The sequence below is a fragment of the Corvus hawaiiensis genome, chromosome 3 (genome assembly GCF_020740725.1).
Source record: "Corvus hawaiiensis isolate bCorHaw1 chromosome 3, bCorHaw1.pri.cur, whole genome shotgun sequence".
In the NCBI taxonomy this organism is placed as follows: Eukaryota; Metazoa; Chordata; class Aves; order Passeriformes; family Corvidae; genus Corvus; species Corvus hawaiiensis.
Genome location: NC_063215.1, coordinates 50333167 through 50351171, shown reverse-complemented (window position 1 = coordinate 50351171; position 18005 = coordinate 50333167). Strand labels below are relative to the sequence as shown.

The 18005-nt window shown below is 38.5% G+C and overlaps 1 protein-coding gene across 1 annotated transcript in view; it reads left to right on the top strand.

Annotated features, from left to right (window-relative positions):
• The first annotated feature begins 970 nt into the window (after window positions 1–970).
• The window catches only part of FRK (fyn related Src family tyrosine kinase), a 48678-nt gene continuing 31643 nt past the window's right edge, over window positions 971–18005 (top strand). The window contains exon 1 of the mRNA XM_048299830.1: window positions 971–1816. Within this exon, the coding sequence (XP_048155787.1) occupies window positions 1386–1816 (431 nt within the window). The 5' untranslated portion in view covers window positions 971–1385. The remainder of the gene's footprint in view (window positions 1817–18005) is intronic.

Genomic DNA, 18005 nt, shown 5'->3' with positions numbered 1-18005 from the left:
AGTTATGTTCTTTCTAGTAAAGTAGAACAGAAGTCAGCAGCTCTAAATGGAACGGAGAGATGTATAACTGGTTTTGGAAAACAGCACCATATTCCTGACCAAAAAAAAAAGAAAAAAAAAGAAAAGAAAAGAAAAGAAAAATATTTGACTCAGGTGTTTTGATCACTGGGAAGTTATAGGTCTATGTGTGAGTTTTGATTGATCTCAACAAATAGACTCTGATCTGTAAAACTTTGTCTCTTACTGAAAGGCCACCACTATGTGCAGACAGGCTTTCTCCTGCACTTCCTGCTCCAAGCACTGCGTGTCCTCGAGGCTGTGGCAATTTCCAGGAGTTACAAATCTTGGGTTGCACCACTGAGATATGGCAGCCAATTCTTCAGCCTGCTTTGCCACAGCAGTATCAGACACCCATGCTTGGTCTATATGCTGGGTTAGAGATGCTTTAGAAATGGAAATATACTGGTCAATGCAATGTCATTGTTTACATGGTGACCAGAAAACAGCCATTATTTTTATATAGGGTTATCTAATTAGCCACCTAGAGAAATGCTTTCTGCTAGTGCCTTGGTTTCCTTAAAATGCAGAATAAGGAATGCATTAAAATATACTGCTTTATTACTGTAAGCCACAGGTATTTGGTTTTCTTTGTAAAAAGAGCCCATCCCAGCTGAATAAAGAAAAGCCAGGGGGTTGGTTTGAGGGGCAGGTATTTGGCAGGGAATGTGCCCAGGTGTGAGTGAGGGCGGGAGCCACAGGTGCACTCCCGGTGAGGGCGTCTGCCAGTCTCAGGTGAGCAACAGCTTCCCACTGCAAACTGAAACCAATAGAAACCAGGAAACAAAAAGAAATATTCATTCAAGCTGTCCACGTCAGACTGCTGAAGAAGCAGGCAGGTCAGTTTGGTTAATCATTGCCAAGACAGACATTCACCACTGATCATATGACCAGACCACATCTGAGATAAGAAAACACCCATGCCCAGCAGAAGGAATTGAAAAGCCTCCCTTATTTACATGTTTTGACGTTATTATTTTGCTGTAACAGAAGGGGCTCCACACTTTCCTGTTCTCAGAGCTCAGCACAGCTGTTGTGTTGCTTTCCTGTTCTGAAGAGGAAGTGAGAAATTCCCTCCACACGTGTGCTGGCACTTGAATGCTCAGGTTTCACTCCCTAACTGGGAGTCGTCTGTAATGAGCTCTCCGTGGGACCCAGAGAGGAGCTTCCAGCTGTGCCAAGAGCTGCTTCATTTTGTGCCAAAGGAGAAGGAGGAGAAGAAGTCTGCAAAAAGCTAAGATGTGGATGGGGCAAAAATTGGTCTAAAGGTCTTGAAACCAGGAAAAGCAAAAGAAAAGCAGAAGCAGAGGAAGGAACAAAGAATCAGGATGGGAAACTTTTGCCAGAAACACTGTCCCTGTTTGGAGCCTTACCTTTCCTGCTTATTCTTTGGGAGAAATGGTGAGCAGGAAGACAAAGGAGGCCAAGTCTTTGCCAACCTTGCTGTGGTAAAACCTGATCTCCAAGCAGGACAGAAGGAGCTAGAGAGTAAGATTAAAGAGAAACCTTTACCTCCGCTGCCTGGCCAGGATCTAGCAAACATTTGCAACTTTGTGGCACTGTTCGACTACGACGCTCGCACTGAGGAGGACTTGAGCTTCCGAGCTGGCGATAAGCTGGAAGTGCTGAATGCATCCCATGAGGGATGGTGGTACGCCAGGCTCCTCCTGCCAGCGGGGTCAGTCTGTCCTGGCCACAAGCTCACGGGCTACATCCCTGCCAACTACATAGCTGCTGACCAGAGCATCGAAGCTGAGCCGTGAGTAACCCACAGAATGTGAACTGAGGCTCTTTTCTGTTATGTTAGATAGGTTTGGGACAGGAGGTCATGGCCTTTTCTCTTGCTGTGCCCTGCCACATTCAACCTCTGGTGGTCCTAGAGGTAGTAGCACTAGTTGGTATGTGCAAGGAAAAGACATCGTGGTCACAGGAAAATAAATTACCAAAGGAAGAGTGTGGAGGGGTTTTATTTTGTTTTAAATAATTTCCCTCTGTGGTATACCCTAATCAGTTGTTTAAAAATCATCTGGGAAGGTCAAGTTGGTTACTGCTGTGATGGTTCATTATTTTTATTTGTGCTACCCAGAGAGTGAAAATATATGACCCCTGCCCTGAACAGTGCTCAGTTTAAACAGCTACAAAGTTACCAGTTAATCAGTTAAAGCAAGCTACCTTTGCACCTTTCCATTTTCTTCTGAATGATGGGTGAGTCTCTAAGAGATAAGTTTCTTATGGTTTCTTCTAGACTATGTGCATCTTCCCTGGAGGCAAATCTCTACTCTCAGGACAAACTTAACTAGAGCAAGTATTGCAAAGAGCAAAAGTTGATATAGCAACAGAGTACAAATGAAGTTGTTAAACTTTTACAGAGTTTAATTATCCATCCCATGTTCTTCTGCCCCTTTGAAACATGCCAGATCTTATTAAATATTCTGAAATAGATCAGGAATCACACAGAATCAGTTACTTGGCTCCCTGGTGATGATGAGTGAGATCTGAATCAGCCTGGGCTGCACAGTTACTTCTGTGTGTTGCAGTGAGAAGCAGTGTTTGCTGAACCAGGTCTGACTGTAGTTCCAAAGGTATGTTTTGGCAAAAATTTTCACTGTGTAAAGAAACAGCATAAGCGACATTCATTATTAGTCTCAGAATTAATGTTGGCTTTAGAGGGATGATGATGCAGCTTTTTAGTTAAATCTCGTTTGGACCTGGAACATCATCTCTGACCTGATCTGCCCACTGTACTGCAATGGGCTAGGAAAATTGGCTCAGATATGATTATGCAAGTCTTTTATCAGCTGTAGGATTTGTGCTAGAGGCATTTTAGGGCAACTCTAAGATTAATCTCTAACCTGAAGACCTTAGTTTCTAGAGTCTGACCAGCTGTTTCTATTTCTGTATTCAGCCAGACAACATTTTCAATGGTCATGTTCAAAAAAATTCTTCCAACTGGAGAAATTAATCTGCAGAGAAGGCATTTTCTGAATCACTAGATAAATGGCGGTAGGCTCTAATTCTGCTCAGCTTGGCCTTTGCTCTCTTTCAAGAGCTAGCTTTATTAGAAGTCATCAGATTTCTTCATGCTGTTAATACTTTCAAAGTAATTTTTCTCAGTTTTACAACGTCTCAGCTCCTAAGGTCCTTATCTTTCTATATCTAGAGCTTCAAATACAAAGTTAAGTTTGCCAAAGTGCATTGTTGTATAACCTCTGGTTTTTTACTTGTTACTGAATCAATTTTATTGTTTTTTTACTTTTTTATATACCTTTTTCCCTTTATAGTAAAGACTAAGTTACAAGAAAACACTTTTCTCTATAGATTGGTAGAACACTGGAGAGGAAAAAATGAAGAGTTTCCCCAGCTCTCAGATGAAGTAATTTCTCCAAAATGAGCTTTTAATTTCACAGCAAGCCTAATCTGGCTAAACATGTTGTCTTTTCTCAGATTTCTCTCTAATTCACTTGGCTTTAGTGATCTACATATATATATATATATAAGACTTTCTGCTATCAGCCCACACACATATAACAATAATCTAACTGAGGTTAGAAAGGACCTCTACAGGACATTTGGAGAGTCATCCCAACTCAAACATGGCCAAAATAAAGATAGACCTCTTTGCTTTGCTGAACATTTCCAGTTGAGCTCTTCATCCTCATGGATAGGATTTTTATTGCCTTGTATTAAATTGGAAGATCCCTTGCTACAATCTCCTCCAAGAATTCCCTTTCACCCACCCTCTGTAGTTCACACCTCTGTTATCCTAGTGAAACAGTAAGAACAAGAGTAATGATGGCTTAAAGAACTACCCTTTGTTTTCCTTAAAGATTACAATTAGAAAAAAGTTGTTCTAATGTCTCTTTAATGAAAATTCAAAGCTTAAATCATACTCTCTGCCCTGACCTAAGTTTATCTTCTCTCATCTATTTTGATTTTAATTCCCCTTGGCGTTGGCCAATTTTTCATGGCCATGATATAGCCATTTGTGGAAATAGGCAAAGTTTCTAATGCATCCTTGCATCCTGTATAGCAGTCCTTTGTGGTTCCAGCACAGAACTGACAAAGAATGGAAGACTTACAATCTTGCGTTCACCTGCCAAAATGCACATTTACCATATATTTGCAGTGTATTTTTTATGCTTTCAGTATTTGCCAGGCACAGTTGATCAACAGTCTTTGACCTAACTGAATGCACATTTTGTAGCACCAGCCAGCTTCTGTACATCTGCAGAGACAACAGGAATTTTATTTCTGGATTGCATCTCCATCTTATTAGACAAATAAACACTGGCTATTCTGTTCTGAGAAACAGACTTTATTCGTGGTGTGACTCTTAGGAAACTTGGGAAGAAAACCAAACCAATCACATTCTTTAGCAGCTGATTTCCGCATGTTTGTGTAGAAACTATTTTAAATATTGCATTCATATGCATGCATGGCTACTCGATAAAGTCACTGAAACAAAGGAATAGAGGGGCACAAAAGGTTCTACAGTGAGAGATGACAGGGCCACTCTTTACGCTTAGCCAATAAAAACTTGAAAGCTGCTTGCAGGGTAGTCAAATTTCTTTTGCCTGTGACCTTCAGAGGTATTAACAAGCAAATATATCTGGCCCTCTTTTATCAACATATTGACATGGTCTTTATTATAGGGACAGTTAGAGATCAGATAGTCCATCTGGGTCTGTGTTATCAGTTCTGGCAGAGAATAATGCTGGGTCATTGCTTGTTCTCAGCAAGTGCTGCAGCGGACCAGTTTGTCTCCTTGCTGAAGTTTCTGTGAATTTTTATCAGGGACAAAGGCATGCTTTTTTTACTTTTCCTTGGTAAAAAAGACAATGAAGTAAAGCAAGAAGGAAAGTGAGAAAATTCTTTAGATAACAATTTTTTTTCCTGGATATTTCTGACTGTCCGGTACGACTGAGGTAGAGCTGATAAGGTCGATCAATATCTGGGGGAAAGGGCAGAAAATATTTGCAACATCTCATCTGGGGAAAACAAAAAATAAACACTATTCATAACAAAGGCCATTTTCATGTATCCTTGGCTGTCAGAACTGAGAAAGAATGAAATTTATTTACTGTGTTGCTATCCTCAGACCAAGGGTTATTGGTAGAAGTTGTATGCTAAAGTTGAAGGGAGAATTTTTTATATTATGTTTTGCTAGTATATTTATATTACATAATAGAACTAAATTGTGCCAAGAGTCAAACACTTCTTATTTGTGCATGATTTCTTGTTTAAAAAAAGGTCATTTTACTTCCTTCCTTTGGCTTGAGCAATCCCTTCCTAGGTGGATGACTTGGATGAAATTAGTAACAATCTGTGTGAATAGAGGATAAAAATGGTAAATCCATGGGTTGGGTTCTGTCTGCTGCAGCATTTCAGTCCCAACATGTGCTGCACAAGATTAAATACATCCAAGAAGTACACACCTGTCAGGTGGAGAGATTGTGAAGGAATTGTCTGTAGTGTCTCTGGAGACAGGTGTGTTCTCCTGGCCCCACCTGGGGTAGGTGGGACAAGGCAGTTGGGGAGTTGAAGTGTTCATCTGGCAAACCCTAGTCACATAGTGAACGTTCTCTTCACAAGGAAATAAATCTGGTACCATGAGAACATTATTTTAAATAATATCTGACCAAAAGCAGACACAAACTATGCTAATGATAAACTAGCAACTGTAAGAGCACTTGGTACTTCTGTTTTCTCTGCGTCACAGGTAGCAGTCAAAACCATGAGCCAGACAGATTTTTCATTTCTAAGGTAGTTTGAATGAGGTTGTATCTGCTGCATCCAATGAATTTGGAATGCTCTTCTTTCTGTGTTTAGACACATAACACTTAGAAAAAGGCAAACAAAAAACGCTACTGGAGATAAAATCATATAATTTAATTTGCATATCCAACAAAGGATGATCAGAGAGAATAACTTGACAAATACCAGAATTGGAATTAAAAGATAAATCGTCTTGGCAAAGAGTGTGACCTTCCTGTCTCTGTGCTCTTTTTCTGTGTCTGTTATTCTGCACTACAAACAGGAACCATAGTAACACATTCACCTGCTCTTGTTTTATTACTGCCAGTTGTTTAAACTAAACAAGAAAATGACATAGTGCAAATTGTTCTGGATGAAAAAATATAGCCCAGCTGCACAGTTAATTTTAATGAAGCAAAAATAAAAGAAAACACCTCACTGCTGGAGTGACATGATTTTTTTTTTTTTTTGTTAGAGGAAAGATGGAGTGTAGAGAGGGCTGTTGCCTGCTATCCTGATGGACCTGTTGGCTCTTTACTGAAAGTCAACTTACAACCATAAAATCACAGAATCACTGAGGTTGAAAAATACCTCTAAGATAATCAAGTCCAACTGGTAACCCAACACCCCTGTGTTTCCCACTAAACCATGTTCCCAAGTGCCACATCCGCATGTCTTCTGAACACCTCCAAAGGTGATTCCACCAGTTCCCCAGGAAGCTTGTTCCAATGTTTGACAACTGTTTTAATGAAGAAACTTTTTCTAACAGCCAATTCTCTTCCTTAGTGCAACTTTTCCTCTCTTCCTGTCATTTGTTTTTCGGGAGAGACCAACCCCCACCTCACTACAATTGCCTTCCAGGCAGCTGTAGAGAGCAATGAGATTCCCTCTGAGCCCTTTTTCCTCTAGACTAAACAACTCCATCTCCCTCAGCTGCTCCTCCTCCTTCTGCTCCAGACCCTTCCCCAGCTCCATTGCCCTTCTCTGCACATGCTCCAGCACCTCAATGTCTTTCTTGTAGTGAGGGAGCCCAAAACTGAACACAGGACTCACCAGTGTCGAGTACAGAGGGACAATCACTGCCCTGGTCCTGCTGGCCACACTATTGTTGAGAACAGGCCAGGGTGCCATTGGCCATCATTCATTCCATGTGTTCATGCCAGCATTACTGACACAAGACTGCTCTGCTGAGGGAAGCAAATTCATACAAATTCCTAGTAGATTAGGTCAAAGGAGATCATAGCAATTACTTTTAACTTTTGTCAGTTTCGAAAACATTTCTTATCTCTTATACCTTATGTAGGTATTTCCCAGCTGGTGGAAACTGAGCCCCAAACCTAATCAATGAAATTTCACCAGTCAATTCCACAGTGAGCTTTTTAAACAACCTTTTGAAAGTAGACGTGTCTTGTAGGTTATTTTTTGTCAATCTCCTTAATTCCTTCACCTCCTGTTGCCTGACTCAGCTTTAACTATTTCATACATTGACTGAATCTCAGTTACTCTAAGTGAACAATAAAGCTTTCATTGGGCTGACTTGTTTTAGACTTCCTGCAAAGTGAGGTTTTTGGGGTTTCATTGGTTCGTGTGGGTCATTTTTCAAAGTGGTATTTACAGTCAAAATATCTAGAGGCTTTTTTAAAAGTGAAACCTTAGATTCTACTGAATACCTCAGAAAACTGAATGTAATCCACTGTGGTTTCTGTGTGCTCCCTCTCTCTTGCTCTCATAGTTCTCCTTTCTGTCACAGTACAAACTCCTAAGGACACCACCAGAATCACCACTAATCCTTGTACTGAAATGAACTTGTAGAAGTTGTTCACTGCTAACCTCACTACACAAAGTATTGGTAGATTGTTTGCATATTCTTGGAACCTGTTAAGTACAAAAGTCATTCTTTTTTTTTTTTTTTTTTGTAGAAAAAGTCTCTATCACCAAAATATGTATTTACTATGAAACATTGAAAAGGCTGCATGTGAAATTCCATCTTTTCTTTCAATTGATATGCTTTATCTCTGGTGGTTTTTTGTGTGTGCATACATGTGTACACACAGGACATAAAGTTTATAAGACTGATATTTTTAAGATCATGCAATCGTCCCATGAGACGATGTGTGTATTGCAAAGCTAGATCATGCTTTTGATTTTTTTTTGACTTGGAAGTACCTTTCTTGAATTTGAATGATGGAATACTGCAAAAAGGCCATGAATGTATTGACTTAATTTCTTTAATTATGGTTGAGCATTCCAGTGCTGTCTTCAAGCACATATCAAACTTTGACTTAATTTCTGTTCGTTTCTTAAATATTCAAAGACTATACTGAACACAAAAGGAAATTGTTTACCAAACTGTGAAGGGTCAAATTTTTTCAAGTGCCAGTACTATTTATACATCCATGTGCATATCCATGTCCAGAAAATGTGTCTCTTAGAAAAGTGGAAGGAATTATGGCATTGTAGATGAGCAGTTTATGAACACTTGTCTAATTAAGGTCACCTATTTTCTGGCAATGTGGTTTTCTAAATATATATGACTTTATCCATTCAAATTCTGAGAAATTAAGAAATTTTATCCTACCTTGTCTTTGTTTGACATTAGTGTGAACATTATATATTCTAATCATTATCTACTAGTTTTCATTACCCTATTATGAAATTTCTGGCAATGAATCATGTGAAAACCAACATCCTTAAAACACATCCTGCAAATACAGCCAGTTAGCTTTCCCTAAGACTTGGTGAAACTCAGTTGGCCTTTACAGTACCTTTTAGAGGAAAAAAAAAGTCCACATACTGGTTGTAGCAACTCAAAAGTCCTGTTTGGTGAGTTTTTTTCCAACTCAGTAAGAATAAACATTCGACATGCTAGCATAGAATAGTTGTGTTTGAGTAATGTTGTTGGCAAAAACATTCTCCAGGTATTGTACAATGTTTGCTCAATAGTTGCCTTTGATGGCTCTCCGCCCAGGGCAATACAGAGCCGTGCAGAGCTGAGTGATCTTTGAGCAGGTTTAGAACTGAGAAATAGTAGCCAGCAGTTCAGCTAGGCTAAGAAGTCCTAAAGCTGAGCTCATTTTAAACAAACTAGGTCAGGTATCTCTGTGAAGAATTATTTTGTCACATATGAAAAGCACTGTTGGTTATAGAAGACTTTCTTTGTGTAAGATTCTATCATACTGAAGAGATTAAGACGTAAAAACATAAGAGATACCCTACAAGGTCAAACCAATGGCTCCCTCTACCCCCATTACTTTCAGATAGGATTTTGTGAAAAGTGCACAAGCCCCTCTACTTTGGTCTCTTACTTTTGTACTTCACCAAAGGCTGGAACTATTGTATAAGCAATATCAAGGGTACATCACTGCCATGTCTAATTACAGACCTATTGTAAGTTTGTTTAGCAAAACCATAGGTGCTGACACTGTACAATTCTTTATTTCTGTCAGTGGGCAAAGACCAAGCTACTAGGACAAAAAACAACCCCACAAAAAACCCTCTCATCTCTGCAGGAAGTTTTATATTTCTAAACAAGTGTTTGGCTTTTTTTTTCTAGATGGTTGACTGCTTACTCATGAGTGGCACAAAAAAAAGACATGCTGAAAATAAATAGACACAAAAGGAAGTGGTAGTACTGCACAGGTCCCTGTGCCATTCAGGAACTGGTCCTTTACGCATCACACCTATCTGCCCCATCTACACTAATGCCTCTAAGTCAAGCCAGGCTGCAGGCATCAATGACTTTACCCTCACAGATTTACCCATCTGTTAATTTTGCTCCCTACCAAAGATGCAGTGCTAAACCCAGGATATGTCCTGTTATTATCCTGCAGGCATTATGTTCTAACATGAGGCTATAGCAGATATTGCAAACATTATGATGCTGAGCAGCCTTCCAGCAGCATAGTTTAGATGACACAAAATTTACCTGCACTTTAATTTTAAAAGGGGTTAGTAGAGAAAATATGTTTCATCAGACTCAGATGTTTTTCTATAGTAAAATGTTTTGTTCTTTTTCAAGCTATGTAAGCAAGGTATGCATAGCAGAGAAAGAATATAATTTATTGGGTGATATTTAAAAAAAAAGACAAAATATTATTATATATTTACTACTCTGGGAATGAGGAACTGTCAATTTTCAGTTATTTTTAAACAATACTATACAGGAGATATTTGAAGGCCCTTCTTGTGTTAAATCTTTAAAATTAAACTTCTTTACATAAGAAGTTTATCCTTCATCAGAATTTTCTTAAATGTTGACATTCAGGTTTTCACCTCATATCTGTGTAAAGAAAAACATGAGTGTTATAAGAAATTAGAATGGAAATTTACATCTTTGCAGTTTTCAGTTCTCTAGACAGGCCTAGAAATCATCTGGAAATAGCTTTTCAGAAGATCAAACAAAATATTGATCATGAAAAAGCATTTGTTTTCTCTATCATTTAAACCACATAGCAATACATACTTTATTTCATGTTGGTACACTAATCCTAATCAATAAAAACTGGAAAAACAAAGCAGTGATTTAAGGATAAGTGATGGCTCCATTAAGGGTTGCACTAACTGACATTTCACTACTTCTATGCAGAGTACTCTATAATATTTTACATTATAAATTTATCTGCAGTAATGTTGGTAAGCATTTTTCCTTAGCTTTCTCTCACTAAATTAGATATATTTCTAGTTTAATTAATAATATTTTTTTCTGTATTTGTGGCACAAACAATTTTGCAGCACAACTTTTCAAACCTCACTGCAAAAGAAGAGAAAAAAAGAAATCTAAGACTGACATATTGGAATGAATATGTACCATGAATTTCAGAAATGTTGAGAACACACCAACCTCAATTTTCCTTTTGAAATTACTGATCTTTTCAGTTAGTGGAAGTCTCTGTAAGGGAATATGGAAGGAGTCTTTGCTTCTCTAAAGGTGTGTAGTGAAGGGAGCCATACACACGGACACGCAGAGAAACCTGAGGGACACACGAGGAGGGTGGTGGTGATGAGGACGAGCTGATCAGTTGCACTCATAGAGATGGGTACGTGGAGTGTGGGAACATTTCTTTTCAGGATTATCTGAGGACTTTGCCAACAAGGAAAGGGAGGGAGACACACAGGCACCAAACCTGACAAGTTAATGTTAACAGAGACAGTAACCAGAAATAAACTCAGTCACACTAGCTGATGAGCTATCAGGAAATGACAGGAAAACTCAGACTGTGCAACTGATAAGAGTGTAAACCTGGGTGTTTAGGATGTTATTCCAGAATAACAACTTGATTAAAATGGAAAGATAATTATTAGTTTTCTGAATATCTGTAAGGAAAGAAAAGAGAAAGTGAGATCTTGTTCTTATTACAGAGCTAAAATGCTTGAAAAATCACCCAGAAACTTCCCGTGATGCCGACATACCTTTCTGACATGGTGGTGTGATCTCTTGCAAAAGAAATCCTGTGTCTTGGGCTGAAAATACACACACTGATATGGAGTTCGATGTGCTCCAGCTTTACTTCTGGAAGTCAAAGGTATCTTTAGTATGTCACCCTTCCCATCTGTCACCCTGACAAGGTTAGTCTGAAAGCTGAGAGACCCTTTATTTAAGAAATGTGTCCCTCCATGGAAAACCATTCTGTCATTTGGCTTAGAGTCACCTGAGGATGCCAGACTGCACAGTTCCTTTCGGAATCCCTCTGAGGACAGAGTGTTCTGGTTGTCCTCCACTGAAAGTTGACCCAACAGATCACACAAATCCACCAGACTGCTGGCAATAGTCTGAGGAGATGTGAACCCAAGTGAGTGTCCAAGAGAGAGCTCTGCACAAAATGGATGGAGATATCTGCTCTGCCACCAGTGTCTTGGGCAGGCACAGGGGGGCTTTTGCTTCCCAGGGTTTGTCTATTACTTCTGTACTGAGGTGAGTTTCTCTGTGAGAAAAGAAAATAATTTCTCTGGAATGACTTTCTCAAGAAAATCAATTGAGTGCTTTTGGAAGCTGTAATGGTTTAAATGAATGTATGACTAAAAATTTTCTTGTCTATTTGAGTTTCCCTTAGTGTTAATTCATGTTATTTGTGTTCTCTGTACCGTGCTAACATTAAGGCTACCTCAAGATTTCCGCTTTGTTCCTCGGTTATGAACAGCACAGTTATTGCTACTTTTACAGAATATTATGTCAGTATAGAAGTACAAACATATACAGGTACTACTAACATTGTTGCAAGATTTTACAGTATTATTTGAAAGACTCTATGCAGCAGAAATAGGATCTCAAGAACACATCTTAAGTTTGAGGGTTTTTTAAAGAGGTGATAATATGGCTGTATTTCACACCCTGAATCCCAAAGCAATGGGTGTTAAAAACAGTGGTAGCCTTTCATTGACTCCAAATGCAAGTAGTTGTATCAGAACAAGCTTTAAATGCAATGAAACCCTTACCCAGGTGCAAAACTACAACAGAGAACAAACATTAATGATTGACTTTAGTCTCTTAAATTGTACTTATGTAACTGAAACATCACAAAAAGTAATGTGATATCATTTTCACCTACTGTTTGTTTTCTCATATGGAAGAACTTCAGAGCAGATTAAATAATATAGCATGCAGATGACTAATATTGTGGAGAATGAATACAAATGTTAAAATTAATTACACAGTAGTGAAGCGGGCACTCACAAAATGAGATTAATTTATGGATATTTCCGCAAATTAACCTATCAGATTGTGATTTGGTTACTGGTTTATTATCTTTTGCTCCTGTTGTGCAGTGAAACCAGTATTGGGTGAGCTATTCTAAATTCCACAACTTGTGTGCTTGGCCTTGTAATACTACTCCTACAGAAGAAACAGTCACTTCCAGTCATTACTGAGTGCAAGAGTAGCCAAAGGTGCAATGGTTTGTCATCCTGCAGCAGACTCAGAGCAAATCAATTTCTGTTTGTGGCACGGTCAGCTGCCATTATCAACTACTGAAAAACGAATGTAATGTTGCGCGTAATCCCTTACGACACAATCAGGTGACAGTACGGTCATGGCCCACCAAAGTCCTTCTGGGAAAGGTTTACGCACAACGTGTCACAGATTTTTAGACTAATGCACAAGTAATCTTGGTATTTACGTTTACAAGACAGTAAATTTGTTTTAGACTGGAAGAGGAAATGCCTGCCATTGTGGTCAGTTTAAACTATCTTACTCACTGTTGAATTTTCCTTTATCTAAACAATCCCACACAGTTACTTTATTGTAAAAGCCTGTGAAGCCCTGACAGGCCCTTTATTTAGGGCACAGCTTGCTATTTCTTATAAAAACAATGGTGTAACACAAACCAAAGATACTTCTTGGACCAAAACAGGCTTTAGGGGCTCGGAGTCCATTTTGCCCTCTTTACATGAGACAGTAATCTCCTGCAGTTTCTTCATCTCCGCCCCAGTGATTTTTTAGTGGAACCTGGGGCTCCTTTTGGGTCTCAGATACACACAAGGTCAATCTGCCAGGGTAGGTGGGAGTTTTACATTTGCTATGGTAACCTTGCAGCCATTGGGATTGTGTGGAGTAAGCTACTGTTCAGTGTTACAGTCGAGTTGTCAGTGATTAGTAAAATTGAAACCATCTGTTTTTAAAGGCACTGCATAATGAAAGTATGGTGAATCTACTCCTTCAGTCTAGAAGTATAAAGACTTTTTTCTGGCAATAACCTGAAATTTCTCATCTTGCTACAAAGAAATGGTAGCAAAAGTTCTGCCTAATTTTGGCAGTAAGCTCATAGACATTCAGTCCCCAAAATATTACCTCTGTTTATTAAAGTGCTGTTTTCCATATTACTGTAATTAAGCATCTATGCACATTGTAAATTCCAGCAGGATAGTGACTATAATATATTACAAACATAGGTTTAAATCGCCTCTTTCTAGCTAAAGGTCCCCTTTTACGTGGATGAACCTATCACTTGTGTTCTAGTGCACACATTCATTATCAAATAAGTATGGGACAGGAGAAGGGAAAAATGTCTTCTTTCTCCTGGAAGAAAGAAGCAGAGAGGTTTATCAAGAGTCTTTCATTTTAGCTTTGCGTGAAATCAAAATATTCCCTGAAATAAAGTGAAGAGTATTGCTTGGTTTTATCTTGTGTTCAGATAATGTAATCATTGCTGAACAAAATTAAAATAAAAAAAGTGTTATGTATTTTTGAACCTCCCTTTGAAAATAGAAACAAAAATCCTTTAAATTTTAAAATTATTCAAATTGAGTACTTTCCCAAATTAAACTGTAATATTTTGTTTAGAAAATAAGTGGGGAAGTATAATTTAATTCTCTTTCCCTTTTTGCTTCTATGCCTCTTCTCATATCTTCTCTTATATTCTGCCATCTCATCAATAAAACTCTCTCAAGTCTAACATAAATTTACTGTTTCTGGAAAAACATCAACCAGTCAGCTATATCTGCTAACAAGAACGCTAAGAAAACGTTATCCAAAAGCCAAGAGAAAAATGGGATCTGTTATTTTCCAAAACTGTGTTTCACACTGTAATGGTTATTCAAAGAAAAATCACAGTGTTGATCTCAAAGTATGGAAAATACAGCGAAACTTAGAGCGTATTGCTACAGACAGTCACTTTCAAACATACAGACAGACTTTTAAAAACATAAACTAGTGCTGTTCTGTTGCTTTGATAGATCTCTGCTGCTTACATAGTGTAGAAATGAGCCTTTTTTTTTACACAACTATTTGATACACAACTATTCACATGTTCTATGTTTTTCTCTTTAAAAAGAAAAACAAACTTAATCCATCCACTGTGACCGTGAAAAGACTCAGAAGCTCCAAGTCCCACACACAATGAACACAATATAGTCTTCCTTTTAGTTTGTGATAAGTTATTCAACAGGGTTCTGAGCATTATACATCACTCAGTTCTCTCCGTATGAAGAAAATTCATTGTAGTTGCCAAAGGTTAAGGGTGATGCCCTGACATAAACATTCCTGAAAACCTGAATTTCTGGTTTCACTTGGAGGGAACTAGATTCTAATTGAGGTAAATAGGTAATCAGAACTGTGCTGCGTCACTATACATAAACAATTTAAACAATTTTTTTATTTCAAGTCCAAGTCGGGTATTGTCTGCAGTGTGTTAAGATCTCAGATAATTTACTTATGTAATAATGTATTAAGATAGAGAAGGGTGTTGTTACATAAACGTTTTTTAACAACTGCCCCGAGTCACTTTTTGCTGATCGTACTTTGGTGAATGAGGTTTAAAGCAATGATCTCTAGACAATATGTGATGAAAACTAATGTTAAAGTATTCTTTTGGCAAGTACGAGAAAGAGTGGTGTGATGAACTGAGAAAGAGAAAAGATCTGTATAGAGCAATCCTCACAGTGAGAGTTAGTCTGTGAAATTGTTTCAAGAGATGTTCTGTAATGTTGTTTTCCCAAGTAGGACTAGAATGGCTGCCAAAGGCCAGACTTTCTGTGGGGGCAGAGTAAGATGAAAACCAGCATTTGCTGAGCAGTGCAGCAGCTCAGCAGCAGGCTATAGCCCTTGGGCACTGAATGCAGTCCTCAGCTTTGTCCTTCTTTTCTCATCATTGCCTGCTAACTCTGACTTTCTTCTCTCAATCCATCCACTTGCTAGTATTCTATGGTCCTCACAGCTTTGAATTTTTACTGTCCTGTTTTCTCCCTTCCTCCTGCAATGTTCTATGACTTCCCTTACCATTTATCATTAACTTTAAATTCCTTCCTCTTAAATTTTGTCCTTCCATGTATCCTTCAGTATCTGATAATAAATGACAGTGAGAGACAGACAGAATTAAAAATGATCCCAGGCATGCCTGTAGAAAGAAATAAGGAGGAAGGGCTCTGCCTGAAACCCAGTCTTAGGTTTTCTAGATTCTGCCCAATTGAAGTCTGGAAGCCCTAGACAAATCCCTGACTTTTCACTGCGTAGATTCTTATGCCGTACCTGGGAAGGTTTGTGTTTTTGAAAATGCTCTTGAAAGGAATCTTGCTTGCAAATGTTCTTCTTCATGCTTTAGCCAGACTAAAGATTTTTCTGGTTTTGGTATGTTTTACCTCATGTGGGTTTGTTTTGTTTTGTTTTGTTTTGTTTGGGTTTTTGTTTTGTTTTGTGTTTTTCCTTGGTTTTTGGTTTGGTTTGGTTTGGTTTTTTTCCCTGAAAACTGTCATCATGTTCACTGTAGACTATACAGGGAAAAATTGAAGCAGCCAGCGCTCATCTCCCACACTCTCCTTAATGCGCACAGCTCATCATTTGTAAAGCACATCTGTTTCTTAACTATGTTATATCTGGAAGGCTTTAATCTCTGCAGTGATATTTCCTAATGTTTTTAAAAATCAGCTCTTGAAGAAATGCTATTACTTCATTAGTCTTATAATTAAAACAACCTAATATTTTCTATCAGAAGAGCCTGTTTAGTTGCTTTTAACTTTTCCAGTCTTTGCCTGATTGGGTGTGAATTTTCCAGGGTTGATACCAGGCATGGGCTGCCTCTTTCTCTGCCTAAAAGCAAAAAACGTGGCTCAAAACAATACAAGAAATATTTTGTTCGTGTACATTGGAGAAAGGGCTTGATATTTAGTAGGGAAGATCGCTGCACTAAAAGTTCATGCTTTTTTGCTATCTAAGAAAACTTTGCTTCAAAATAACCAAGGTTTTGAAAATACAATTAGACTTTACATGTAATAACTGAACATATTCATTAAAATGTGACAGTTGCATTCTCTATTTCTGGTATTTTGGGAAAACCCAAAAGTGCTTGAAGCCTTCCTGTCAGCGTAGAGAGGACTTGCTGGTGGCTCCCTTGGTAAACTTCTGCTCCAGCTTCTGCACTATTCTTTACCCACAGCAGACTGCAAACCTGGCATGGATTAAAGCTGGTTCAGCAGTCCTCTTTGTCCTGCATGGATGACAGCAGTGAAGAGTGCTGCACACAAGCCTGTTCAGGTTTCCATGTGCTGAGTAAGGGAAGTGGTCACAGGATGGTCATATGATGAAAGTAATTGAGTAAGACCCTGGAGGATCTCCCTGTCTCTTTCTCTGTCTCTTTAACTTTCTGTACATCTCTCCTTGTCTTCTGTGGCACAGAAGTTAGCACCTATTGCTGTCCAAATAAACTACTACATACTGCAGAATGTTAAATTCGCTGAAAGGCAGGTCCTGGACTTTTCAAGTTAGAATCCAAAATTAGTAGAAAATACTTATAATATTTTCTTATTGCCTTAGTCCCTTTCTGGGCTGTTTCTCCACCACAGAAAGTATATTACAAGGGAAAAGCACCATAAAAAGAATTTAATGAATATTTGTAAAGCATTTGGATATTACAGTCATGAACTGTAATAGAGGCTGCTAGGAAAGAATCCATTCATGTAATTTTGTAACTGGCATTGAGAGCAGAGTCTAAACAATGTAAACCGTTTACAACAGTAAATGAACTCTATCTATGCAATGACGAAACAAAATAGAGTGTAACTTAACTATTCAGTGAGCAGCATTCATATTAACACTGCAGGGAGCACTGGATATGGTCATATAATTAAAGATGGTATCACACTGGATCTTCTGTAAATGGCTGAGTGGATGCCCATGAAAGCAATATTAATATTGTCATCTCCTAAATTCAAAGTACTTGAATGTGCAGTTACAGCTTTCTATGACAGTAGATTTTGAGGCATTTAAAATGTAAACTTCATAATGCTGTTGGAGCTTTTCTTTATTTGTTTTAACTCTTACATAAGCTTTCTGCATTCCAGAAGAAACTACGATATATGTGGTTTTGGTATAGATATTATCTGGGGGTTTTTTGTCCTCACCCAAGAATTTTGCTCTAATTGCAATAATTCTTTGCTCTTCTCAGTTGAGAAAACTGTTCTCCTCAGCCTAGTACTACAGACACAGTTAACACACTTGAGTTAATCTTCTGGAGAGCCAGCTAACCTTTTTGTCATCACCATTTGCTCCCTAATGGAGACTTCTGGTTGAGAACCACAGGAATCTCAACAAACCCTCTCAGCTGTTGACATTTAGCAGGCTCGTGAGATTTACCCTAGCATGAGAAAGTAAATCCCAGTGATAAGCACTTCTGAAAAGTGAAAAGCAAGGTGCCCTTATGCCACAAAGTGCTGATCCAGGAGTGCTGATCCAGGGTAGGATTATGCTGTCCATTTTAACATCTTCAGTA